This window comes from Pagrus major, chromosome 23, assembly GCF_040436345.1.
Source record: "Pagrus major chromosome 23, Pma_NU_1.0".
Classification (NCBI taxonomy): Eukaryota; Metazoa; Chordata; class Actinopteri; order Spariformes; family Sparidae; genus Pagrus; species Pagrus major.
In genome coordinates this window covers 20979134-21006165 of record NC_133237.1, presented here as the reverse complement: position 1 = coordinate 21006165, position 27032 = coordinate 20979134, and the positions used below count along the sequence as shown (strand labels likewise).

At 41.5% G+C, this 27032-nt stretch overlaps 2 protein-coding genes across 3 annotated transcripts; one reads left to right on the top strand and one right to left on the bottom strand.

Moving 5' to 3' along the window:
* Positions 1-5080: 5080 nt before the first annotated feature.
* Positions 5081-20720, bottom strand: fmnl1a (formin-like 1a). Its single transcript, XM_073493991.1, has 26 exons — positions 20596-20720; positions 19690-19927; positions 16034-16117; positions 15591-15677; positions 15419-15492; positions 14909-14992; positions 14664-14807; positions 13414-13522; positions 13238-13314; positions 13056-13149; positions 11674-11748; positions 11448-11558; positions 10099-10248; positions 9911-10012; positions 8376-8967; positions 8170-8294; positions 7872-8074; positions 7546-7780; positions 7402-7470; positions 7240-7320; positions 6441-6570; positions 6193-6356; positions 6008-6109; positions 5829-5921; positions 5599-5710; positions 5081-5494 (listed from the first exon to the last, which is right to left on the bottom strand). The coding sequence occupies exons 1-26, from the start codon at positions 20679-20681 to the stop codon at positions 5430-5432; spliced, it is 3486 nt and encodes a 1161-aa protein (XP_073350092.1). The 5' UTR covers positions 20682-20720; the 3' UTR covers positions 5081-5429.
* Positions 20721-21204: 484 nt separating this feature from the next.
* On the top strand, positions 21205-26932 carry mlx (MAX dimerization protein MLX). 2 transcript variants are annotated; one of them, XM_073495161.1, is made up of 8 exons: positions 21205-21274; positions 22985-23021; positions 23182-23271; positions 24223-24332; positions 24459-24561; positions 25005-25104; positions 25248-25449; positions 25610-26932. In XM_073495161.1, the coding sequence occupies exons 1-8, from the start codon at positions 21236-21238 to the stop codon at positions 25664-25666; spliced, it is 738 nt and encodes a 245-aa protein (XP_073351262.1). In that variant the 5' UTR covers positions 21205-21235; the 3' UTR covers positions 25667-26932. The 2 variants fall into 2 exon arrangements, with proteins under 2 accessions (XP_073351262.1, XP_073351261.1); XM_073495160.1 differs by having other exon boundaries at positions 21219-21274; positions 22982-23021.
* Positions 26933-27032: the final 100 nt, after the last annotated feature.

The following is a 27032-nucleotide window of genomic DNA, read 5'->3' as shown; positions in this document are numbered from 1 at the left end:
AACTCATGATCCACAGTATCAGCTCTGCCACTGGCTGTTTGTTTTACAAAACATCTGCAAGAAAAACAGACACAATCTGTTAACGTCAGACAAACACTGAACATACAGTAAGGAAATATCACATAAGCTAGATAATTCTTTACTCATTTCTGGTGTGGTTAACCACTAAATTCATTGTGGCCCACTAGTTGTCCAGCAGACTACCAGCACCACGAAAATCTGTCAGTTTTTATTTTTGTTTTTTCGAAGGCGCTTACAAGCACACACCTCTCATCCATGAGTAGATGCACGTTCCCTTCTTTGTGGTGATACGGTAGAAAGAAAACATGAAACTGCTCACAGCAAGGTCTGTGGATTATCTTGAGTAGTCGTGTCATGATTTCTTGGAAGAGTCATTGCTTTTGAGTTTTTCAAATGTATTTTTCTGCTGCTTTGAGCACCGCAAGCTGAGTGCCGTCTGGTTCAATTATACTCAAGAGAAGGCAGACATCTCCTTTGCCAATGTCTCAAAACTTAGCAACCCACACCAAGACAATCTAGATGAATGAATTCTGTAGCACTACAGGTAAGAGGAGAAATATCTTTTTTTATTTTGTTGTGAACTGCCCCTTTAAGATTCAGATATAGCTTGACTCTTCAAGGGCCTGAGAGGAGAATAAAGAAAGCACAGTTTCCTCTCAAACACATGACCCTTCCTCTAATTCTGACCTTGCGAATCTGGTTAACTATGATAAGCACAAAGCTACAAATGTTTCCTGAAATACCCGGCCTATTTGGTATACTAGGCCACTTCTGCTGTTGCCTCATTTGGTTTTATTACCTGCATGTTGAAACATGAAACATTTATGAATGTTAGGCCTTTGGTGTGCCTTAATGACAGCAGTTGAAGTTATTATTTAAAGCACATCAAAGGCCTGTCAGTGATTCCCTAAGTGTAACCCCTGCACAAGGAACCATTTTGAAGCTCCCTGTTCTGTGTTATTGCCTTAAGGCTGCCCGCTGGGGAGGTGATGAGGTCGAACGGACACACAGAGAAAAAGTGAGTTTTTCTCCAGTCATTCACGAGAATGACTGTGTGGAAACTGATTTTTTTTTGTGGCGTTGAGATTAAAACGTGCAAAGGGGCCGGTGTCAAAGTGTTGGACAGCCTGAGGAGAGGGGATTAGTTTGGGGACGTGTGTTTGAAGGCTACTTTAATAAGGCCGGCTTTGACTTGCCTTGTCTCTATCGAGAGCGCTTGTGATATAAAAGACCCAAAGAGATGAGAGGAAGGGTTTGACAGTCAGAGAGCCATTAAGTGGCTGTTCTTTCCCTGCCCCTCTCACTTTGCTTTGTCTTTGGTGTGTGGAGGTTATCTTAGGATAAAATGTGATGGGCCTCAATTCATGAACAGTAACAGTGTGTGCAATATGTAATTAGCACTCTTTTACCGAGGCAGCGCTCTTTGCCTTTGAGAAAAGCCTCTGCAAGGACCTGTTACCATTTTTTTCCCAGTGCCTCTAAGACTTTGTTATTGCCAGAAATCCCCCGGTTGATCTTGTGTTACAGTATTAGATCAGCAGCAACGACAGAACGACACTTTTACCCAAAGAAGAGACTGTGACAATTGTCTTGTTCCCATTTTTTTGCAGGAAAAAAGAAAACAGCACTTGAAATGCAAACTGTGTCAGGTTGCAGCGGTGGCATTTGACTAAACACTCCCCGAGCTCTAACAATGTGCAAAACTGCAAAGCTCACAGCGCAGTGAATTAAGCCTCACCCTGGGTGCTCTGTAGCTCTGCCAGCCAGGTTCAAGCCTTGGGTTTCATATTGAGTGAAGTCAAATGAAAGAAATTCACTTACTCATGCTGTTCCACACTCAAATCCATAACTCTGCGAGTTAAATTTGCTGCATTTGCGTCTGGTGAGCGTTGGGGAGGAAGTATTCCCGCCTGGCTGCTTTCCCCAAGTTAAGTCTGAGATGAAACCTCCCAGAATTGCGTGACAGTGCTCTCTGGAATTTTTTTTTTTTTTTTTTTTCTCCGAGACAAGTGTTAGCGGGCTGTGATTTCAACATGGCTGGAGGCTTAGAGGGCATGTCCAAGACACTCATAGAGGATGCCCCTGGCAATCAGAAAAACTCATGCAAACTTGAACTCAAACATAGAAGAAATATACATATATAAATATATCTAAGTGAGATGTTTGTGTATGATATTATAATTGTGAAGAAAAGTGTGATATATATATAGGCCTAGATTAAATAATATACTGTACAATGTCATCATCTCTTCAGTTTTATATATTAGTGACCATTTTGTACAGATTTTTTCTTTTTTATTAATTCATTGACAGAGATATTACATTTCACACTGAGATTATTTATTCATACACAGAACATTTTTATATTTGTTTAAAAATATCTGTATAGATAACAGTTAGCCTCTGTAATATACACTGAAGTTCATTTTTAAATTCTAGGCTTTTCTTTACGAACACTGAGTTAGATTTTATGTAATTTTTGATTTATGAAAAGCTTGTCCCTGAAAACGCTTGTCCAGCTCGACTGCACCTTTGCCTCCTTACGTGAAGGGTCACTATTGAGGTGTCAGAGGCTGGACCAGTGCCTGTGCTTGGGGGCTTATTTTGCTACTATCTTTCATTTTGTTTTAGGGGGTTGTTTTCTGTACCTGTGGTCCAATTTTTTTGGTTTCACCCCATCCCGTATTTGCATTTCAGCTGGTATTGGTGAATCGGAGATGGTCGGAAACACAGATATCGTGGTGACTACTGTGAAATGGGCTCAAAGGCTTCACATGGAGCCTTGCTGCTTTGAGAAAAGTATGTTAAATGGCTTTAATTTTGCTCTGTGTCATGTTTGCATGTGAACAGGAGTGGTAGAAATGTGAATGTGGATGCTCGGTGTAAAAGCGTTCAGAGACAACAGGTTCTTAATCGTTACAGCTGGTGGAAATTCATCTTGTTGCTTTCTTCATTTCCAGTTATTGCACCGAGTGGCTTTAAGTAGCAGTTAAGCTAAACCACAGAAGTTGTTAAAACCACCACAATGGAGCAGTAAGGGAACTACATGGAGTCGTACGAATTTAATGTTTTATCTCCTTCTTTGCCATTCTCTCTTTTTTTATAATGAACCTACATTCTGTAGTATGTATATGAGGTTTTTACATGAATGTGTGGATGTTCAAAAATCTTGGCATCAAAAGTAGAAAAACAAAAATTGACTTGTAAATAGGCCGAGTCATTCCTAGCGAGTTCGAAAAATTGTTATGTCCAAAAGAAGATGTTTTATTAATAAACTATGACGATGGGTACAAAGGTATATACAAAACAATGCATGTATAGTCTCAAGCAATCGCACGGTGCAGTCGAAAAAAAATGTTGTCTACATGTTTTCTCAAAAAAATGAGAAAGAGAGAAAGAAGACGAGCGGTTCTGAAGTGTGTTTAAAAGGTTTACTAACATGAAAAATGAGACGTTATTTTGGTATCTGTGACACAGGCATGTTCAGTCTTACTGTGTTGTTATGTGACGATGAAGATGAAGATGAAGATAGTTGACAGAGAGTGTTGAATGTCCAGAAGGATTCAGAGTGCTTGAACGCAGCCCAACCAGAGAAGTCACCGCTGAATGGTGTACTCTTTCCACAGAGTGATTCTCCCATTTGTAGAGTAGTGTGATATAAGAACAAAAATAATAACAGAAAATAGATCTATAATATAATGATATATAAATTTAAAAGCCTACTGATACTGGAGATAACTAATTTATCAGTGTGGATGCCATGATATTCTGTGAGAAATGTGTGTGTTTTTCCTGTGAGAAGACAGCAGGCAGTTGAACCTGCCTCCTTTTGTACATAACTTGCTGTGATTGTGTGTCCAATAAAGTGCAGCTCTCTTGTACAGTGGCGACGTCTGATCTTGCTTTATAATGACTTGTTTTGCAATTCAACAAATTCAAATATATTTACCTTTCTGTTTGGTTTAGGATTAGAGAGCCTCCTCTACCTGGCAGTCATACACTCAAGTCTGGGCTCACGCAGGCTTGCTCGTGCTCATTAGCGTTTATCACGTTCAGTAAAACATGATCACTGTCACTGGTGTGTAGTCGGTCGGTAAAATTTACTACATTATTTCACACAGTGTAAACATTTTCATCAGATCTCAGATATATTTATCACGACTAGAGATGAAGAAACAAGGCAAAAGATGTACAGTTCAGAGGCAGCTCTCTGATCTAAAACCAAGTGCCTAAAAAGCCATTTACTACTCGGAAAGGTGGTCCACAAAACATTTCAGGAGCTTCACAGAAAAACAGCTTTTCAGCATACTCCGAAACACCTGAAGTAGATGGGGACTTGTTTCAAAATGTACAAAAACAACCAAATAAACAGAAAATGGCTGCATACAGCTTGTTCGGCATGATCCAAGTCTCCGGAAGCACAGAGATCCCAAATTGATTTGAGAAGAAGTTATTTGTCTGAAGTGGGTGCACAAGCTCAACCGTGCGTCGAGGGTGTACAGAAAATATGGTCTTGTTAAAACAATGTTGGCTCGCCTGGCTTCTGGAGACTTGGACTACACCACATGAGCTGTATGGAGCCCTTCTCTGTTTTTTTCTGTTGGTTTTTGTACGTTTTAAGTCCCAGTTTACTTCAGTTGTTTAGGAGAACGCTCCGACGCTGTGTCACTGTGAAGCTCCAGAAATGTTTTGTGGACAACGAGACGTCACTCGACTTTCCATCAGCATGAGGCTGAGGAGATAATGACTGGATTTTAATTTTCAGATGAAGTTATGCTTTAAATGAAAATAGAAAACTTAAATGATACAACAATAATACAAATTTAAATTAGAATTAAATACATTTGATTGATGACTAACAGTTTTATATTCAAAGTTAACTTGTGTTTAATTCCCATGAAATTGTATCTTATTTAAAAAGTAAAATTAGTTTTTGATTGCTTTTTATAATATCCCCCACTCATACAGATGAGTCGTGTCTTCAGCAACAGAAAATGTGTTTTGCATCACGTGTCAGGTGAAAGATCTCATTTCATGGAGGAAATACAAATACAGAAACAATGGTTAAAAAATAGCTTTATTTTCAAATAAAATCATGATTTTTTTTAGTTACTTAGGCAACAACACTTTAAACGTAGAGCATACAAAGGTCACGAGGTGCCATAAAAATAATCAAATTGTTTTTAAACAAGATTTGGAATCAAATTCATGGACTGTTAAAAAAACATCAAATAGTTCAATCTTAAATTCTATTTACAACAAATTCACACTAAAATGTTGCCAAAAATACACACTGCCATATGTTTTCATATACTGTATATACAGAACGTGTTAAAGCTTGCTCTTCTGTCTGTATGCTTGAGTGTGATTCCTGTTAAATTTGTAAAATTTCTTGGACCAGCAGTGGCTCAAGTTTCCTGGCGCTGTGCCGGCCGTCGACCGTCTCCCCGCCTGAACGGTGTGTTCCTCAAATCTGAAGCAGAGCGAAGAATTTCAACAGCGCGCAAACATCAAACATGCACACATGCTTAAAATATCACAAAGTGACTACTCGAGTAAAGTATCCTGTTACTGTACCTGTGATGATGTCCTCCAGGGCGCCGTCCTTCCCCTCACGTACCGGCGGCTTCTGCCTCTTCTTCAGCTCAGCTATCAGGTCCATCTGGGGCATCTTAGGCATCATTGGCCCCTAGAAAAAAGACACAAATAGATTTATGCTGTATCAAGTATTTCTGAGAAGACTGTAGATAAGCCATTAAAAAACAAAACCTGTAAAATCTCTACTTTCTTTTTTTTTTTTTTGCTACCTTTTGTGACCCAGCCTTGCTCGGAGATGGCTGTTTTTCCTCACTGCTCTCACGCTCCATCTTCTTTTTCTGCTCAAGCTCTTGCAGTGCAGTCTGTGTTTAATCAAGGGAAAAAATGATTAAAATGCAACGCAGCGATGGTAATGGCTAAATATCAGAAACCCGCCACATGTCCTCACCTTGTAGCCCTTTATGAAACGTCCAAACAGCGGGAAAAACATGGAAGGCTGCGTGGTTTTGGGGTTCTCTCCGAAATACTCCACCACAGAGCCGTATGCCTCCTGGAGGGAGTCAGACAGCAACATAAAATATACATCTAAAAGCATGAAATAAGGTGTTTTGTAGATGTGTTGTGTGGGCTAACCTGTGCTGTCTTGCTGTCTTTGATCAAAGCATCCAGCTGCTCACTGTTGACTTTGACAAACTCCTTCAACACCGGGCTGTCGTCCTGCACCATGAACTCCTTCTTGGTCATTTCCATCCCCCGTTCTAATGAGCGGATGTCCTGAAGAATGCCGTCCAGTGATACTGGAAGAGACACAGAGCTGGGATAAGCATCACTCCAAATTTAAATCACAAGAGTGTGATGTGTATGTGTGTGCGTGAACACACCGAGGGCTGCCTTGTCCACAAAGTGTAGGTCAGTGTGGAAGTTGGCCAAGTCGGGGTATTTTTCCTGGATGATGTTGGTGATGAATTGAAGCAGCGTCTGTGAGCGGTCTGTTGACTTGGTCTCCAACAGCTGAGAAGCAAAAGATGTTGTTGAATGTAATGTAACAGTTGGACATGTAACAAACACCAAGTAAGGCTATAATGGTAGGAAGCATGAGGTCCATGGATTCAAGTTTTGATTCTTAAAAGGAAGACTCAAATATACACCTTTTTCCTCTTACAGGTAGTGCTATGTATCCATCTAGATTGTTTTGGCGTTAGCTGCAGAATTTTGGAGATATCGGATGGATGCCACTCGGCTTGTGGTGCTCAAAGGGGCAAAAAAGGGCAGTTTCATGCAGGAACTATTTACTTTCTGCCAACTACACCCGCCAACTGTATCACAGGGCATTTACTCATGGACGAGAGGCTAGCTGGCAGCTCAGCCTGGCAGGAGGACACTATGGGTCACACGATTCACGATACGTTGCCCACAATGACGACAATATCCAGATACAGAGATTCTGCAATAATTGCAAGACAATCATCGAATGATACATCATGATATCTGTGCAAGTGCAGGAAGTGTGTATTTATGCGCTGCGTTGTGTCAGTTTCACAGAATTTGAAACCAGCTGAGATGAAACGATGTACTCTCCAAAACTCAGCAACTCACACCACAACAATTAAGATAGATAAACAGCACTACAGGTACAGTAAGAGGACAGATATGTATCTAGTACAAGTGATTGCTACTTACGAGGTCCAGACTCTGCAGCCGAAAACCGTACGCTGCTCCCCTCTTACTGCTGTTCATGTAGTTTCCAAAGGCGAGAACAATCTGAAGGGGACACATGAGATGACCTATGCGAAATCACACATTTCGAAGCTACATCAAAGTGTTGTATTCTCTTGTACTTACCTCCAAGATCTTTTTCAGTTTGGTTGAAGACTTGATGGACATGGACGCGGCGATGATGGAGTTCAGTTGCTGTGAATGAAAACGAAATCAGTACATCTGTCATCAGAACTTAAAACCAATTTACAATACCTTCGACTAACTGACCGGCTGAATACGTTTGACTGTGTCCGGGAAGTTGCCTATGAAGGTGAGAGTGTTTATTCGCTGTTTCAGACGTTTAATCTTCCCAAAGCATAATATAAATTGGTCCTCGTTGGTCAGCTCCTCCAGCGGTCGGCCATCCTTCTCGTAGTTAACCAGCAGCTTCATCTCGTAATCTGATGGTATGAAGGCCTCGAGTAGCTCCAGGAAGTCTATGGGCAAAGACTGCTGGTCATACCTGTACAGAAGAGCAGGAAAGCCACAACAGTGAGTGTACGAGACAGAGATAAAGGAGGATAGCTCAGAAATGTGAACAGTGAAGCACATACGTCTCTATGGCAGTGCAGATAGCAGATGGGCTCATCCCCCCCTTGCGTAAAGTGATGGCCAGATTCTTTGCCTTGTTGGGGTCAATCAAGGATATCTTGCTGGGGGCCTTCTTGACCGACTTCTTCTTGACAGTGGACACATCTGCTGGAGGCCCCTGGGCCCTGGTCTTAAACATGTCCTCAAAGATGTCCATGTTCAACTCCTGATGTTGACAGAATGAGAGGCAGAGATGCTCAGGATAAAGTAGTGTTAAATATAGAAAATACATCTGTAATATAATGATATTCAAATTCTTACCCCTAAAACCTGCTCGTCATCCAGTTCGTTGAAGACGGTGCCCATCACCTGGTTTGGTTTTAAGGCCTGCCAGTTCAACAAAGGCATCCTGAACTTGGTCTGAATGGGCTTCTTGCTCTTGAGCCCTGAGAAAACAGGAAAAAAAGGATAAATCATCGAACAAATAAGATATTTACTGTTTCTACACACTCAGTTAACCCTCTTACCAGTGCTTGGTGCACCCGGAGGAGGTGGAGGTCCACCACCAGGGGGAGGTGGAGGTCCACCACCAGGCGGGGGAGGTGGAGGTGGGGGTCCAGCACCAGGCGGGGGAGGTGGAGGTGGAGGTCCAGCGCCAGGTGGAGGAGGTGGAGGTGGAGGTCCAGCACCAGGTGGAGGAGGTGGAGGTGGTGGAATTTGTGCAGAAGGAGGGGGAGGTGGAGGAGGAGGAGGAGGCACAACTCCACTGCTTCCCGGTGGAGGTGGAGGAGGAGGAGGAGGCGGTGGTGGAGGAGCAGAGACAGCAGAATCACTGACAGAGTCTGGAGTAGTGGGCTGGGCGGCTGAGGCCGGAGCTTGGACGTATTCGACCACGGTGACCGGCACCACCTGGATGTCCAGACCTCCAGAGGCACTGCGTCCCAGCCGGATCAGACCCTTGTCCTGCAGCTCCTGGATCTTCTGCTCCAGCTCTGAGGACGTCTGAGGGGCGGAGGTGCTCAGACGCTCCCTGTCCTTCTCCCTCTCCCTGTCCAGCTCTCGCTCCCGTTCTCTCTGCTGTAACGCACTCACCTGAGAACAGGACTCTCGCAGGCTTTCCTATTAGACACAAACACAAATATAGAAACACACAAAGAGCATTTAATTAAGAGTCTGTCTTATCTAATTAATGCTAGTTAAACTAATGCTTTTGCATTTTTTTCCTTTCCTTTGGTGTTTTATATATATTATTGTACATAAAATACCTTGAAAGTTAAAGTTTCAGAGGGGGAATACAATGCTGCAGCCCTGCACAGTATGAGAAAACGGATGTGTTTTTGAGCATCGAAGCATGTAACCCTATTCTAGTAGTAACCCAAAATAAAATTATGAACATGAACCCTAAACTAGATCAGAAGTCTACAGTCATACTAGCAGCTCTGCAAGTTGCACCCTGCTGACAATTAAGAAAGACTGCAAATTTAAGTGGCTTTACTTTTCAGAACACGAAGCTCCATCCATATTTAATACAGTCAATGACTTAGAGGTGTTTTGAGCTATAAGTTAAAGTCAGCATGATCACAGTAGAAGGTAATGTTCAGCGTGTGAGTAAAAAAGTTCAATGCAAACAACCCGATGATTGTTGAGATATTTCAGTCTGGGACAAAAATTAAGGAAAAAAGGATAAGTCAGAGTCACCAACGCCATTTGGGGATTAATCCTCTTGTAACAATGAGTGTCTGTACAAAATTTAATGGCAGTCTGTTAATAGTTGTGGACCAAAGGGGTAGAGACCAACCAGCCGGGAGCGAGACATTTATATCCCCAGAGCCAAGCTGCTAATATGCAAGGTCATTTACAGATTTATTAGCTGAGTGCAAACACTCATCTTTTTATTTCATATCGAAGGTGATTAGATTATACGTTCATTTTAAGATAATTAAAACAAAGTGAAATGCCACTCGTTTGACCTCATTATTAACTAATCACCTTTGAGAATGTCACACCTTACTTGGCTAATTAATCTCATTGAACACTGTACATGTCACGGAGGAGCACTTACTTTGAGCAGCTCAGTCTCCTTGGTGGCCTGCATGAGCTGAGTCTCAAGTTCAGATATTCTCTCCCCGGTCCGATTCTCGATCTCTTCGAGCCGGGCGTTCAGCTGCAACACAGACAACATTAACTTCACAACATCAAAGCCTCTTTTTGTCCACAGAGCCTCCTCTTTTGATTTATTTTGCGTCTGACCTGTGCGTTGTGATCCTGCAGGTCGTCCACATGCATCAGCATCCCTCCTCTGTTCTCGGCATCCTCCAGCAGGGCTCCCACATCCAACACATTGTCCAGGTATGCCTGGATCTGGACCTGCAGCTTCTCGCTCTCTGTTTCCTTCAGACGCTGACACACAAACACACAATAATGATGTATGACAGGAGCAAATAACAGCTTAGAATAACATGATATCTATTGTATGTTTAAAGGAATAATGTACACATGGCGTAAGGCTTGATTCAGGTTGACTTTTAAATATTTTAAAGATTTATGGAAGATATTTAAATACAGAAACATAAATATTTGAAAACTATGTTGTAAAGAGAGTCAGTGTCAGTATTATGGATTATGTGGATGAGTGTGCAGCATCCACATCCCACCAAAGGTTACCTTACACTCATCAGATGCATAAAAATGTTTTATGAGAATTGTAATTAGTCTTCGGTCAATATCATGAGGTTGAACTTGTTGTGAAGCTGTGGACACAACACTGGTATATGATCACCTTTGAGATTATTAGGGGTGAGAATCACAATACGATTCACGATACGTTGCCCACGTTAACGACAGTATCATGATACAGCGATTCTGCGATAATCAATACATTTCAAGACAATCATGTAGTGATTCATCATGATATCTGTCTGCCTGAAGGTTACACAATACCCCTAAAAAAAGGCAACAGGCAGGAAGAATATTTATTCACTGCATTGTGGTGTGAGTTTCCCAGAATTTGACACTAACTGAGATAAAAAAGATGTACAAAAGGGAAGCGTCTTAGCTGAGTGCCTCTTTATCAGCGCCAGCATATTGATAACTGTATCTAAGGAGGAAGTATCATGATGTATTGCTGTATAGATATTTTGTCCAGCTCCTAGAGTTGATATGGCAGTCCAGCAGTTACAGAGCAGCCGTATCAAGTCGTGTTTGTGGCCACCTGTTGAATAAGTTAGATATTACCACTCTTTCGGCTCTGTTTTTGGTCTCTACACACTCCTGAGAAAAACATTTGGCTCCTCTGCTGTTAAATTCTCCACTATGTTCACAAGCTAGTCTCCAGCTGTGTCTGTCAGCTGTTTGATGCTGAGCAGGTAGTCTGCTCCCTGCTGTGGCTGAAAACAACACTATGAGAGCAATGAGAGTGAACCAAAACAGTAAAAGTTGTGGTCAGACAGCTTAACAATGAGCTGAAACTACCAAAACTCTGTAAAGCAAAGCAGAGCTACAGATTCAGGTAATAAGTCTCACTGGGTTCATCACTACGTGCAACTCCTTCATAAAACTATCAGCTAGATCCATCGCTGGTAAACCATGGACACACTCACCTCTAGATACTTGTCCAGTGAAAGGTGTGTGAACTCGTACTGCAGGTGAACACGGAAGTTCATGTTCTCCACCGAATGGACCACGATGTTTATGAACTGCATGCAGGCCACCTGGAGACGGAGAGTAAAGTTAGTTATCTTTAAAAGACGCCCACAACATTAAAGTCCCTTTATTTGTTAGCAAACAGTCGGCCATCTTGTGTAGGTAATACATCTGTGGACGTACCATGAAGTCGATGTTGCTGTCGTCATTGATGAAGTACTCCATCAGCTTCTCGAAGCGGTTCTTTTCTCTGCTCACCTGAGGAAAAACATAACTTATCTGAATATGCAGTCTAGTTGTGGCACGATGGAGGCCGTAATACAAATTGAGACAAATTGAGTGTTTTTGCGAGTTTTATCTACAGACGGCCATTTTCCTCTGACGTCATGTTCAGGATGTGAAGCTCTAGGATAATGTTGTGTTATGTTAATGTTATTTAAGTCATATATACATAAATAATTCAGTTTTTTAAATTATTTAAAAAGATAACGTATAGTGAAAATCTGGAGGAACATCGGCCCATATTTCAAGGAAAAACAACACATTAGATAACACATTAGCTAACGTTGGCATTCAACCACTTCTCCTAGCTTACGTTCCTGTTTGTTTACATCCTGGGCATTTCACTTCTAAGCTTAAATAAATGTGTTCAAGATGTGCATTGACATTTTAGATTTAATTTATGCCTTTCCTATCATATTGTGTATCGCGTATCAAACGTCAATGTTAGCTAGGAAGCGGTCGAATGCTAGCGTTAGCGTTATCTAACAGGTCGTCTTTTCCGGTGCTGATCACTCAGGAAACCGTGAAATAATAATAAAACGAACAGCATGAATTAACTCTAAAATAATAATGAACATCTAAGCCTGGAAGTGAAACACGCTGAATGTAATCAAACGGTAATTTTAGCTATAATGTCAGAACTCGGAAAGTTATGGTGCATGAGTTGCCCGGTTGACATCGCATTATGCTGAAACATACCGGACGAAAGTAAACGTTGGGTTGATGTTGAGAAACTGTTATTAAAGTCATGTATTGCATATAAAGTTTTGGCTCACAAGTAATTTGTAATATGGCATTTTAGGTTGGAACTGTTAAATGCTCCAAGCGATAAAATGTGAAACAACTTATTTTTGGCGTCCGTGTTGCACATGAATACTCCTGACCATCCAAGGAGCACTTAAATGCACCATGGACCAAAGCAGTACAAGATTTTAGCTTCCCACCCTGAATGAGGAAAATGGCTGCGTGTGAACATGTTCTACTCGATTTTCACCGTTAGATCCATGTGTCTGTGACGTGTAGCTGATCTCATTCATCACCACATAAAAAGGGTATACTTTTTACCCCTTGGACTGTCCCTGCTTTTTGAAATAACATACATGACTGTTCTCCATGTGCTAAAGTTGTCCACAGTGCATGTGACAGATGGACTGCGTCTGTCACAAGATGAGTCACCAGATAGGGGAAGTCTGGAACAATGGTATGACTGAACGAGCAACAGTCGCAAGTCAAATCAAACCAATGCGATATGCTAAAATCCCCAATAAAGAGAGTCATTTCACCTCTTTGAAGTTGTCAAAGGCAGAGAGAATGATGTCATGTCCGCCTCTGACGAGACACACGGCAGCCAGCAGCTCCAACACGAGGGCTTTGGTCCTGCAGCAGCAGCATAGGAGGCGTTAGATACGGTGGACACAGAGAGATCGGAGAAGACGCACGTTGTATCACACACAAATGCACCCACCTGGGATTCCTGCTGTTTAGGCTGAGCGTGATCTCGTTCACACAGCGCGGGTGAGTCATCACCAGGTTGAATCCAGACTGAAGGCAGAAGAGGCGCACATGTATGAAAATATGCAGGAAAAGTTGGTTTGTTTTGAGAAAATGTCACTTGACTGACTGAGTCTGTTGAGACAATACCTGGTAGTTCATGATGGCTCGCAGGCACATTATGCAGACGTGTACATCATCTCTCTGGTAGGATGAATGGGACTTCTTATGCATCTTGTTTCCCAGAGTGGAGCTTATTCTGTAGAGCGATGACAGGTGTATGGACACATGAATAGATGCTTTAAGAAAAGAGACTCTGCTGTTAGTCAGATGGTTTGAAGTGAGCACAGTTAGACGTCAGCCAATTATAACACGAATTTCAGCACTGTTTTTGGACATCCAGTGTGTCTGTGTCTGTCTGACAGGTGAAATGTGGCACCAGGAGGAAGGAATTGTTAAGGATGAAGAGTAAAGGAGATGAATGATGGTGGGAGAAACTGAAGCGTTCGTCATGGTTTTGAACGTCTCAGTTTTTAGAGGAAGTGCTGTCTGGTGATAAGATGAAGACAGGTGGCAAAAACAGAGCGCTACAGACACAGTGATCAAATCAAATGTTTCATATTATCGGTTGGTTGATCAATGGGCGCTGTCACCATTTGTGAGATTATTTGCACTAATGAAGATTTTGTAGCTTTGGACCTAAATATGCAACAAAAAATGGTGATTTAGAGAAAGAAACATGCTCAATCGAAATGTCTAGACTAAAGTTGAAATACATTTTCTTGAATAAAGTCGAAATGTCGAGAATAAACTTGACATCTCAAGATTAAAGTCGAACCTCTGAGACTACATCAAACAGGGCTTATGACTGCCTCGACAAAATGCCTTGTGTAGATGAATCGGTGAAACTGTACCTCAGAATCGGCTTTAGTAATAAAGAAATTATTTCTCTTTTGGCTCATGAACACAGTGTTGTTGTCAGTATTAGGAGTTTGAAGAGGTTGTTACACTACACACAGAACGATACACTCCAATGATGGAGTAATGGCAGAGACCGCAGGCTCGGGCAGCTCGCATAGCTGTCAGCCGCTCCTCTAACTGGATTTGACGGACCAGAAGAGTTGACTTTATTCTTGACATTTTGACTTTTTACTTGAAATGCATTATGAAACAAAAACTTCCTCCTCTCATTTCTTTTCTCACCCCTCAGATGACATTCAGCTTCACACACTTCAGCACTTCTAAGAAAACGACATGACATCTGGTCATCTCTGTGGCACTTAATGCCACCATCACACCACTTCTGCATTACTTGACTGGACATGTGGACTGTATTGGCTGAAAGTTCCTCTTTACTAAGAGTTCATGATGTACAGTGCAGTATATATATCTGTACTCACCTTACAGTGAGTGCCCGAGCAGCTCTGGTCATCCCGTGTGAGTGGGAGCTGCTGTAGCTCTTGGTCAAGTCTTCCATTGACCTCTCTGCTGGTTTACCTTTATCTGACATGGTGCCTCCATTTTCAACACTCTCCACTTCAAACCTAAAGAGTTTATACAAAACAGACATCCATGATGATAATTCATTTCCTTTTGCTAGAGCATCATCTTTCTTAGAGAGCTATCACACCCTGCTGCTACTCACGAGGCGTCACTCTGTGCATGGGACAGGTACTCCACCAGAACATCCAGCCCTTTGTTCTGCTCGTTGAGAAACTCTTGGGCCCATCTACAACAAACAAAGAGTGAGTAATGAAACACAGACAGAACAATATATTTTATTAAATGTCACAGATTCTGTTCTCAGTTAGCTCTTTGGGCAAAACAGAAAGAAAAAAATAACACAATAATGCTCTTACCAGAAAGTTTGACTTCATAAAGAACAAACTACAGACTTGCTCAATTCAGTACAATTCAGTTGTAACCCCACTTGGTCTGATGTGAACAGGCTTTAGATAGTTTAATAGATAGTTACCGTTGTGTGACTGACATTACTGAGCAGGTTTGTGACCTCATGTGTCACACTTAATTTTAACAGGTGACATCAGGGACTGGTGTGTATTGAAGAAGACTTTTTAAGGCGTTAAAGTACAACAAAAACTACATAAAACCACATTACATAGTATTAATATTACATAGAGTCCAACATGCTCACCCAATGTGATTGGTGCGAAGGGATATCTCCAAGTCTTTAAGGACCTGGGTGGCTTCTTGGATCCGTTTCTTGAGCTAAAGAAACAGAAGAGGTGAGAATCAAGACATCACTGTGCAGGTAGAAAATTAAAGGATGTGTCAGATATGAGAGGAGGGCGATGCTTCACACTGACCCTGCGAGACACCCCTCCTTGATCCTGGTAGAAGCTCTTAATCTTGGCCAGGTAAGTGGACGGGGGGCTCTTCACTTGGAAACGCTCCTGAGGACGAAGGATCGGCAGAGAACCAAATCAAAAATAAGCATTTTATCAACATATCTGATTAGATGACTGGACTGGACGCATTTACCGGTGCACATCTGAAGCTATTACTGCCTGTTCTAGTAAACACAGTAGAGACTAAACGCCCTCCGTTACCATGTCAACGCCTCCATCGGTTGCAACCACAGAAACTGCTGCAAGGTTTTCACACTGCACTCTGCTCGTTACCGCATGATCCATTTTGGGTGTTTATGTACTTTGCGTCAACCCTGCAAGAACCGTGCTCACTTTGATGAGCTGTACGCTGAGGTTGAGGCTCATGACCCAAAAAATGAATAAATGATCTTGATCCTTACCTGATCACAGACTAACTCCCACTTCTTGTCATTGTCGTACTGACTCAACAGCTTCAGTTTGTCTGGAGGCAAGTTCATGTTGCTCTGAAAGACAGGAGAGAAGACGAAGGAGGCTGTTTTAATATTTCAAAAATCTAAATGTGATCAAATGAATTTTATATCAGTCACACGTCAGGATCTTTTTGTTCTTCTCAGGACAGAAATATTACATTTCTTCATCTTTCCTGCTTATGCAACAATATTCAAATCAAACCACAAATGCACTTTCCGCTTAAAGCAGAAGGGTGGCGCCTACCTGCGGGAAGTACAGATGACTCAGTGTTTACATGTATGTACTGATGGTTGTCAGTAGGTACCATTGACGTCAGAAAACAAATATTTTTTTCACATAAGAATGACGAAAACATCTGTTTTTATGCACCAAAGATTACACCTCATGTTACACAAGCAACAGCACAAGACCTATTATTATGATCTTGCTTTTAATTATTTTATCGTTTTTAACATCGCTCATCTTTTTATCTTAATAATGTTTTTACAACTACCAACTTGTTTTCATTACCTTGATCATTGTTTTCTTCAAGCTGCACTTTATGTATGAAAGCTGCTGTATAAATAAAGTTTATTATCATCATTATTATTATTATTATTATAACAACAAGGGAATAATTTCAGCCTTTGTGCACGTGATGATGTTTTGTCAAATTTTACACCACAAGGCAGAAATAAACTTCAGGAAACCCACTCCACTGCTCACCATCTTTATTTATCTGGTGGCTTTTTTTAAATTAACATGATCAAAGTTTAAATACAGACAGAGTGTTTACAGTCTTTATCAAAAGATTAGACTTTTAACATCATCACACACCTTTCACTCATAAATTGTACACAATATGTCGAGCTGTATGGAGGATTTTACACAGATCACAAACTCTACATGTCTCTGGCGCAGGTTGACTCAACTATTTAAGGAGCTGACATACATTTCCAAAAAGTGCAGTTTCACTCTGAGTTATCGCCTCCACCTGACAGTGAAACGACTCCTGATATATAAAGGTTCCTTTATTCAAATAGCCTCAGAACTGAACAGTTACATGACGCCTAATTAAGTCTTATGAATGATTCAGAACCTAATTGGGGAGTTTGTGTGTGGGAATAAAAAGACATAAAAGTTATTAAAGGATGTTATACTTTTGGGGCAAGAATGGTCCTCAATCACTGTCACAAATAAAAAGCCTTTAATTACAGAGTTCAACTCTTTCTTTGGGCACTGATTGAGCAATGACTTACATGACTTTTTTCCTATTCTTTATTCTAAGTTGATGCTTTTATACAACTTTTGCTTGCTGCATGCTACACCAGCCATGTCACTGGGTACGCGCCTGATTTAAGACTCCAAACACCTGATGATGATTTACTGGCAATACTAATCCTTTCAGCCGCTCCTTTTCACAGCTTCAAAGAAAAAAAGAGAAGCAGAAACGGAAATGACCGTTGTTTTGCTTCCGGAGAGTCTGAGCTTCAACCATGGTGGGGCAAGGGCGGTGTCCCGTTGTGGGTTTGTAGGGTACAACACCAAAAAACTGAAGAACGAGCCGCTCAAACATCTGTGTTCACGTTCACTCACATGAACTGACATGACACACTGTGAGCACAAATAGAAAGCATATAGAAATAAAGAAGGATGTGCATGTCTCATTTCCTTCTAGCGTTGACTTCGCAAAGAGGAAGTGAGGTCATACTTTTCATATCGTGTCTGAGAGGGCGTTGTGGGCTCGAAATGGCACAGGCCACCTTTGTTCAGTTGATGAAACAGTTAATCCTAAAGCCTCGCTACATTCTGGTATGACAACATTTGACAACTTATGTGAAATAATTGCACATGAATGTTAACATATTTTAAGTGTTTGCCAACTCCACTGGGATCATGACTCTAACTCATAAGGCTTTAAAAATCCACAATAATGTTGAGATAAGTTTCATCATAATATTTGGACTAATGTTGGCATTTCAGGTTAGCTCTTTTTTTAAGTAATTGAAATGTTGTACCCCAAAGTCATACTTCAGTAAAAGTAAAGTATATTGTGTTCAAACGTTACCCTGGAATAAAGCGAATAGTACCAGAGTAAAAGTCTTAAAGTGTCTGATATTAAATTAACTTAAATACGTAAAAGTTTTGCAATAAAATTATTTAATTAAAAATGCGCTACTTTGGCTCTGATGCAGCCTGTAATCTGCAAAGTAACTAATTACTAAAGCTATCAAATAAATGTAGCGAAGTAGAAAGTAAAGTACTTCCCTCCCTGGAGTGGAAGTATAAAGTAGCAGAGAATTGAAATACTCAAGTAAAGTACAAGTAGCTCAAAACTGTACTTAATTACAGTACTTGAGTAAATGTACTTAGTTACATTCCATCAGTGGGTAATTGTAAAGCATTATCAGATAATAATGAAAAACCTTATAAACTTTTTTGCTATTTTTTTTTTTTAAACAAACGCCAAAACTGTCAACAGCTTCCCTCCATCCTGCACTGATAAAAAATAAAGTGGATATCTAACATTATTTTCAACATCTGCTGTTGATCGTCTGGTTTAAAGTTAAAGAGAGGAGATCTGCAGAGAACCTGGACACTTCATGCTGTTTAACCCAAGAACAAAACCGAGCTCTTTCCCATTTAATGATGACACACATCCCCTGTTGCATCATAAAAACTTAGAGAGGAGAAAGATTTGATGTTTTTCACTGCTGAGCAGAGACCAGAGCTGTAATGACACGGTAAATGAAGCCCATTTAGGTGTGTTGAGGTTGTCAACGTCTGATTACTGATGTTAATGGAGCAGCTGCAGGCTGCAGAGTGACAGCGTGACTTCAGTAGTTGTGTTTGTCTTATTGAGTCAAATGAGGTCATTAATTTTAGGGGAATTCCTTTATGGTGATTTTGTGTGTGTTTTTTATTGTTTTCATCGACAAACACATAGCAACCATAATCAAAGATTTAAGTGCTACTGCATCCCTGATACTAAACAATTTGTTCTGATGTGTGATTCTTGCTCATCAGGAGGTTTTCCGACTTGTTTTCATGACTGTTGAAAGAATGGTGAAACAGTCGTTTTCCGGTCTTATGGTCTCACTCATTTAAATGTGTTGCTCAACTTCCCCTTGGAGGCCAGCAGCTACCCGAGCGTGCACTTATCACCATATTCCTCATCTGACATTTTCAAATATAATAGTGAATGAAGGGAGTATGTTGATGGGTCTGGTAACTTGTTGATAACACTGTTTCTATTGTCAGAGCCCATATTTGAATGGAGCAGTTACTGATAACATTTAAACAAGATAATATGTCAAATGTCTCTTTGCTCGGCAGATATTTTGGAAGGTTTGTACCCACCTCAGATATTCTAACAGATTGTGACAATGGGACAACTACAAAAGCTAAAAATGCTGGCATCATCTGCAGCCTGTGTTTACTTCAAACTGTATTTTGGCAGCATAAATCAATCACAGAGTGCAAGTGTGCAGCTGAAAATTGGATGTGGTTTGTTTTGTTTTGTGCCTCTGCTTTCTGTGTACCTGCATAATTATCCCATGGCCTCGACCACAAACCAGGCACACAATCTTTGTTTTCATGTGTTGTCTCCTGTGCAGCCACTCACCAGCACCAGGTTGAAGCGCTCCTCCAGCTCCTCCTCTGGCGGCATGGGCAGCTTGGGGGGAGCCGGCTGCTTCTTCTGAACGGTTGGAGTGGGGTTGCTCATTCCAGAAGCGGCTCCGACTGAGTTCCTGGCCTCTCGGCCCTCAGTCGGCTCCTGCTCCATGACCCCAGCAGCCGCATTCCCCATCACTAATCTCCACAAGTAATCCAGGAGGAAAGCTTTACACAAACACTTTCTCCTGAGAAATCAGTGTATTCCAAAACAGAGTGACAAAAAGGGATAACTCCGGGTGACTAGAGCAAGAAGGCCTGAAACAAACCGAGTCTTTGAGCGTTCAAGGACAGAAACATCAAGCCTCCGGTCTAGTGAATCCGCCTGGGTCCTGAGGACAGGATGGATGACGAAAAAAGGTAGTTCTTCCTCATGTCTGTCCTCTCATGAACCTGTCCTTCTCATTCCAAACTAACCTTTGAGAATTAAGGTTACAAGCCTCGTGGGGGCCTGTTGAAAAGACCCACTTAAATGCCACTTGAGTGTCACTCACTAGTCTCTACACTTGTTGACCGAAAGCTCCTCTGGTGAGTGAGTACAGAGGGCTGCGTGTGAGAGGAAGGAGAGGGGAGTGTAACACTCTGTACAGACAGAAACCACAGAAACACAAAAGCAGAAGAGCAACTTCCTGTGCACGATAGCAACAGAACCTGGGGTGGAGGACAGAGTGGAAGATAAACATGGTAACCGTTAGGCGTACCATGCATGCAATGAGTAGGTGAATGATGAGTAAGATAAGGTGTCAGGGGAATTAAAGAAAAGAGAAAGTGTCACAGGTTGAGGAAGCATGCTAACCAAGCAGGTACAGGTGTCAAATGAACCAACAAAAACAAAGGAAACTTTCTCCAACATTACCATGAGTCCAGTTTCACAACACTAGAGCCATTCATTCTCCTGCATGGCCCTGGGCTGACATTTGTTTTGGGCATGTCCCTCAACATGAGGCCAGATTAATGTGGCAGTACAGGTGAGAGAAGCAGGGCAAGTCCTCAGTGACGAGGCAGGGAGGATTGTCCAACAGCGCCCCTCTGTGTTTTAAACTAGCTACTGCATGTAGGGTCGCTGCATTCGAGGTCTCCTCGGATATTACACTTCTAATCTTTGACTTCACAACACTTAGCTTCATTTAAGATTCAAGTAGCATTTAGTATATTTGAAATGAATGCAGTGGGCATCTATGAGCGACTAATTAAAAAGGATTAGATTTATAGTAATTCATACTAACATTCATCATCAGTTGATGCATACGTGCTTTTATAGTAACGTTAGTTCCTTTGGGGGAGCTGATTATGAAGCTCGCCCATGACGCAAGTGATAAATTAAAAGTGTCATTAATTATTGAAGCTTTTATCGCCAAGAAAAGAGAAGTCCTCGTTGCTTTTTATTCGTGCATTTGAAAAGACGGAGTTCGGTTTTCCCTAATTGTCGGAGAAGAAGGAGACTTTACGTGGAGCACGCGAACGCATCAGCGGTAGTAGTTACTTTGTATTCCAAAATGACGGACCCAACTACGTCGCCAGAGGACCACTGGAGAGTAAGTAACGCGAACTGATGTTAGTTAACCTCAACTTTTCTTTGAATAGATTGTCACGTTTGCCACGTGTCCGCAGCGATAAGTGTCAAACGTTGTTTTGTCTAAAAGTTGGAAGTTTTGGAAGCGTTGCGAGGAAGCACGGCTTTGTTAGCTTCACGGCTAACGTGAGCTAGATGACGTTTGCTAACCTCATGAAGCTAACTGTTAGCTAGCGTTGGCTAGTTAAGTAAACAAAACGTCCTCACTGAGCAGCTCGTGTTCCTCGTGTATACTTCGTTTATGCCTGGAATAAATCTGTACATAACTTTTCTCGTTTTGCATTTCTTGATAAGTTCCTTTAAACATCCTTGTGAAAGCTAAGTGCAGGTTTATTGAAGAAGCTGACAGAATGGTTCAGTAAATCTACCATTAGGAAGCTTGTAAATGTAGTGCTATTTGCAGCCCCACCACACATTTAGCATCATTAAACTGTCTTTTTGTCGCCAGAAAATTACTTATTGACCAAAGCTTTCCTTAGGGCGGGGTGGGGTATAAGTTAATCAATATCTATAATCTATCAATCAATATGGAAATGGCTGAAACAAGTCGTGTAAATAAACATGCGTTTGTTATGTCTTTGGAAAGAGACTTCCCAATCTTCTTCATGACATGGACTCCTGAATAAAATAGTTGATCTAAGCATTTGTAATATAAGCCTCTGTAGGGGGCAGCCTTTGATACCCTCCTTGAATATGATTTTGCTGTAGGTAAAGAGACATTTGTTAAGGAGAGTCAAACATCTAGCAAGACTCAGTGTTGAAATTGAACACCCTTTTCAATGTTGTGGTGAAGCCAAGATCAAAAAGTGGCTGAAGGTATGTCGATTGCTGCCCAGCGGCATATACCGATCCCTAGGCTGATACACCGATCCTTGGAGTGGTATGCCGCTGTCATGCCGCCTGACAGGTTTTAATTATTAGGAGAACACATTAATACATTGCTTCATATAAAATTCATCAGGGGGCGGTACCCATCCAACAGTCTTTCAGTGGCATGACAGTCTCAAGCGGCACATACAGTCATGTGTCGGTGGAGTACCAGCGGCATACCACTCCAAGGATCGGCATACCACTCCAAGGATCGGCATACCACTCCAAGGATCGGCATACCGGTCTAGGGATCGGTATACCGGTCCCGGGATCGGTATACCGGTCTCGGGATCGGTATACCGGTCTAGGGAAAGGTATACCGGTCTAGGGAAAGGTATACCGGTCTAGGGATCGGTATACCGGTCTAGGGATCGGTATACCGGTCTAGGGATCGGTATACCGGTCTAGGGAAAGGTATACCGGTCTAGGGATCGGTATCCCTAGCATCGACATGCCTTCGGCCACTTTTCTATCTCGGCACTACTGGTGTTCTGCCCCCGGAATCATTGAAAAAAAAAAAAAAAACTGGACTCATTTTTGGGGTCAACAAATTAAAGAAACCATTGTGATGTGGTGCCCTAGATCTGTGAGTGAAGAGGTAATTTGGTGCAGCTGTTTATCCTCCTGCATACTTAAATTGGAAAAATCAGGGCAATGCTCAGAGGGGGTTTAGACAGTCTAACATGCAGCCTATCTGCTGGTCTATTGTTGATGTATTTTGGGCAGCACAATTTTCTCCTCAGCCTCTAAGTCTCTATTTTCTCCCTTTTCCATTTTCTCTTGTCTGGTGATGGCTCAGCAGACAGACGGTGCCTTCAGCGACAGTGGCTTTGACCACAGTGAGTATTCAGTCAGTTCCTATTTTGTTGATTGTCATATAATTTGATATTTAGGCTATAGGATGGTGACCTTGTGTTTATGGTCTCTGAGATTAGCATGTCAAATCTATTCCTGCTCTCGCAGTAAAAGATCTCTGATGTCAGCTGTTTTACTCCGCAGGTTTCTTCCCTGATAGTGCCAGAAAGGGTACAGTTGTGTCCAGGGCCAACAGCATCGGCTCAACAAGTGCCTCTTCAGTACCAAATACAGGTATTATGTTTGTGATAGAAGGGGTCTGACATTGCTGAAAGTTGTGCTACATTTAGACTGTGATGTGAATGTTTGCTTTGTTGACCGTACCTCACTTTGAATGACCCATTCCCCATAATGCAAAGACATTGAGTCTAAATTATGTCAAATATTTAAAAATTGTTTGTAGAATAAACCTTATTAGTCTAATAACTTTTTATGTAAACGAAAAGCTCATAGTTAAACTGAGACAGCCTGCTTTCTTTCATTTAGCTTACTGCTTCTAATAAAAGAAAAATTCTTTCTTGCCACTTGTATCACAGGATATGTAGTTACTCTTAATAAGATATAAAGTGACGCTAATTATTTTAGAGAGCTTTAAAAAACCAGGTTGGCTTACTTCAGGCACACTGACTAACTGCAGCAGTTTACTCAGTTTGATTCCTCTTCCCAGTCATGCCCTGAGGAAGACCCAGTGCGGGTCGAAACCTTTCTGCGTTTTGTCTCCTTTCTCCCCAACTATGACATGCCCTAACAAGTAAAGGCTTTTTAACGACATCCTTGGCTCAGTTTGAGTGTGCCTGAAGTGAGCCTACATGCTTCCTTTTTCTAAGTTGATCAGTTTAACTTCAGCAGCACCTCGCATTTACCTGGAGCTTACTAATTCACAGCTGAGAGCAACTGGTTTTGTCTCCTCCTGCTTCTGCGAGCTTCAAAAACCAGTCAGAGGAGTATATAGTGTATAATTGTAAGTTTGAGAAATATACCGTGTATGCAGAACTGTGTTCCATCTTTATCACAGCTTTTTTTCATACGCTGTCAGCTGTTTTTTTTTGAGTTGCCTCTGTCAAATAATGTCATGCGTTTATTTAATAACAAAACAGTACATCTTAAAGTGTGCCAGCTGGTGTTCTCTGTCACAGTCAGGAGTCTGAAGCATGTACTAATCTGTGTTAATATGTTCTTGAACAGACGATGAAGACAGCGACTACAGACACGAGGCGTCATATAAGGACTCGTATAAAGATCGACGGAGACAAGCGCACACACAGGCGGAGCAGAAGCGTAGGGACGCTATCAAGGTAACGTCTTTGTGACTTCCTATAGATACAGTACACACACCATTTGAAAAGTTGTATATTTGTTCACGATGTTCACTTGCCCAGTAGTTATTACTGACTTCTTCTTTTTATTTTTAATTACTTTAGAAAGGTTATGATGATCTCCAGTCCATAGTACCGACCTGCCAGCAGCAGTCTGAATTTGCAGTGGGAGCACAGAAGATAAGCAAGGCTACGGTACTGCAGAAAAGTAAGATGTGATTTTTATTTTTTTTTCTTGGAAAAACCCTTATAGGTCACCCAAGAAACTAATGAACAGTATGTATTTGGAATCGTATTGAATACATCATTTTACTTACCATAAAAAGTTAAAAGTTTTCTGTCCAAATTAACAGTTTTAAATTGGATGAACACTGTTCATAATCTGCACACCTCAAAGTACAGATCCAGTCTCATGTATTCTCATTGCACAAAGCAAGTAAAAAAGATAGTAATGGAAAAGATCTGATCACCTGAGGCAATAGAAAGATGGATGTCACGCAGCACAGAGATCTCTACAATGAGGAGAAGAAGGAGGAAGTGGCAGCAGAGATGCTTGACGGGGGACGACGCCTCATGGAAAATGGAGACCTAAATCTCTGTTGAGTGAAGAAATCCCTGACTGATGCATTTCTGTGTTTTATTTTTTTGCAGCGATAGACTACATCCATTTTCTTCACAAGGAAAAGAAGAAGCAAGAGGAGGAAGTTTCGGTACTAAGGAAAGAAGTGACGGCGCTGAAGATCATGAAAACGTGAGATAATGGTTCACCAACTTTTTCAAGCTTCATTTACTTTAGTTAACTCCACATTCCCACTAAGAACTCCCAACTTGTTCTGCACTGAGGCGGATTTTTATAAAAATCAGACAAACAGATATGATTGTTTTTCCTTATAGGAACTATGAGCACATAGTGAAGGCCCACCAGAACCACCCACAGCAGGGAGGGGATCAGGTGTCCGACCAGGTCAAGTTCAACGTTTTTCAGAGCATCATGGACACCCTGTTCCAGTCCTTCAGTACTTCTGTTTCAGTGAGCAGTTTTCAAGAACTCTCCGCCTGCGTGTTCAGCTGGATTGAGGAGCACTGCAAGCCACAGGTAAGATATATTCTGGACACACTGTGAATAAGACTTTATTGATCCCTTACTGGGTAAATTCACTTGTTACAGCAATCAACAGCAGAACAGACACAGTTTAAAATCAGTGTGGCTTTGTTAATGTTGAAATCATATTTTGTGTGCGTCTTTTCTTTCCTAGACGCTGAGGGAGTTTGTCGTCGGGATGCTCCGGCAGCTCAATGGTCAGCTTTATTGATCGAGTGAAACCTCGAGACTGAACTCTCAGACTTTGGGCTTGCTCTGGCCTCTCAGGGTGGAGTAAAAACTCCAATCAGCCTCAGGCCACACCACAGTATTTACACTCTCTTCAGCTCATCAGTGACTCCCTGGCTGCATATGGATTACCTCAACCCACAGTACGGGCAGAGATGGAAATTTGTATCAGATCGAGCAGGTGTTATTATTGTTCCGCCAAGGGGAAATCCATCCGGTAGACTAGATAGTGTAGTAGTTGTGGTCACTGTATGCATTAACTGTTGCCCTTGAGATAAGTCAAGACTCCTCTTACAGATAGAGGTCATTGATTGTATTGCTTCAGCAACCCATCGACCTCGTCTCGAGCTTTACCTCTGTCACGTCAGCCTAATGCTGATCCAAAGGACTCGTCTCAGCTTCAGTGAACACTGTGAGTCAGCCATACCACTCCTGAATCATTTCATTTCTCCTTACAATGGCTCCATGGTGATTTAGCATTTTACCACTGAGGTTTGATTGAAACAAACCTTTTTTACCTTGAGTGTGACAGAATGCTGAAATCTCACAGGTGACAGGTGTGCAATGTAGACAGCAGAAAGGTCTTTTATTAACGAATGATTGTTTATATTGTCAATAATTATGCTACACCACACTATGTTAAATGTTTAAAACAAGCAGTTATACATGTCGTGTTTATTTCGCAGGTGATGTTAAATACAAAGTGTTGATTGTGATGATTGTAGTTTACAGTTTTTAAATTAAAGTATCAGTAGTTTTAATGGGCGGATGTTCTGAGTTTGGCTGAGAGCACATACTGATTCCTCCTTTTGTGCCTTGGAAACGCTGAAAACGTTCTGTCACTGTATCCTCCAGCAGCCTCAGGTTCCTGGTGAGAACAATGGACGTGGCCACGCACAATTTGCAGCCGCTCTACTGAATGAGTGTTTTTATACTTTTGATTTTTAAGTGTATGATATAAAGCAAATTTTTGTGATGCCTTTGACAGTTTTGTTTCCAGTAAAATCTATCATACATATGGCACATCTGCCCAATAACAAAGAGTTGCTTTACTGTCGATGCTTTAATCACAGGGAAAAATCGTCTTGTTGCTTCAAGTATTTTCTGTTGATAGTTCTTTTATAAAAGCCATCTACTGGATACCACCATCCAAAGTGAGATGTCAACCTATGTAAAGGAGAATATTGTTGAATATGTGTCCTGTTTAATTTTGCCCATGTAAAATGAAAATAAAGTGTGTAAGACGACAGCAGAAGACAGATGTACCTGGGCAGTGGTCCCTATCTCTGCAGCTAATGATCCTGCAAAATCTCTTATTGTTAACACTTGAAAAAGATGAATTGAGCGCT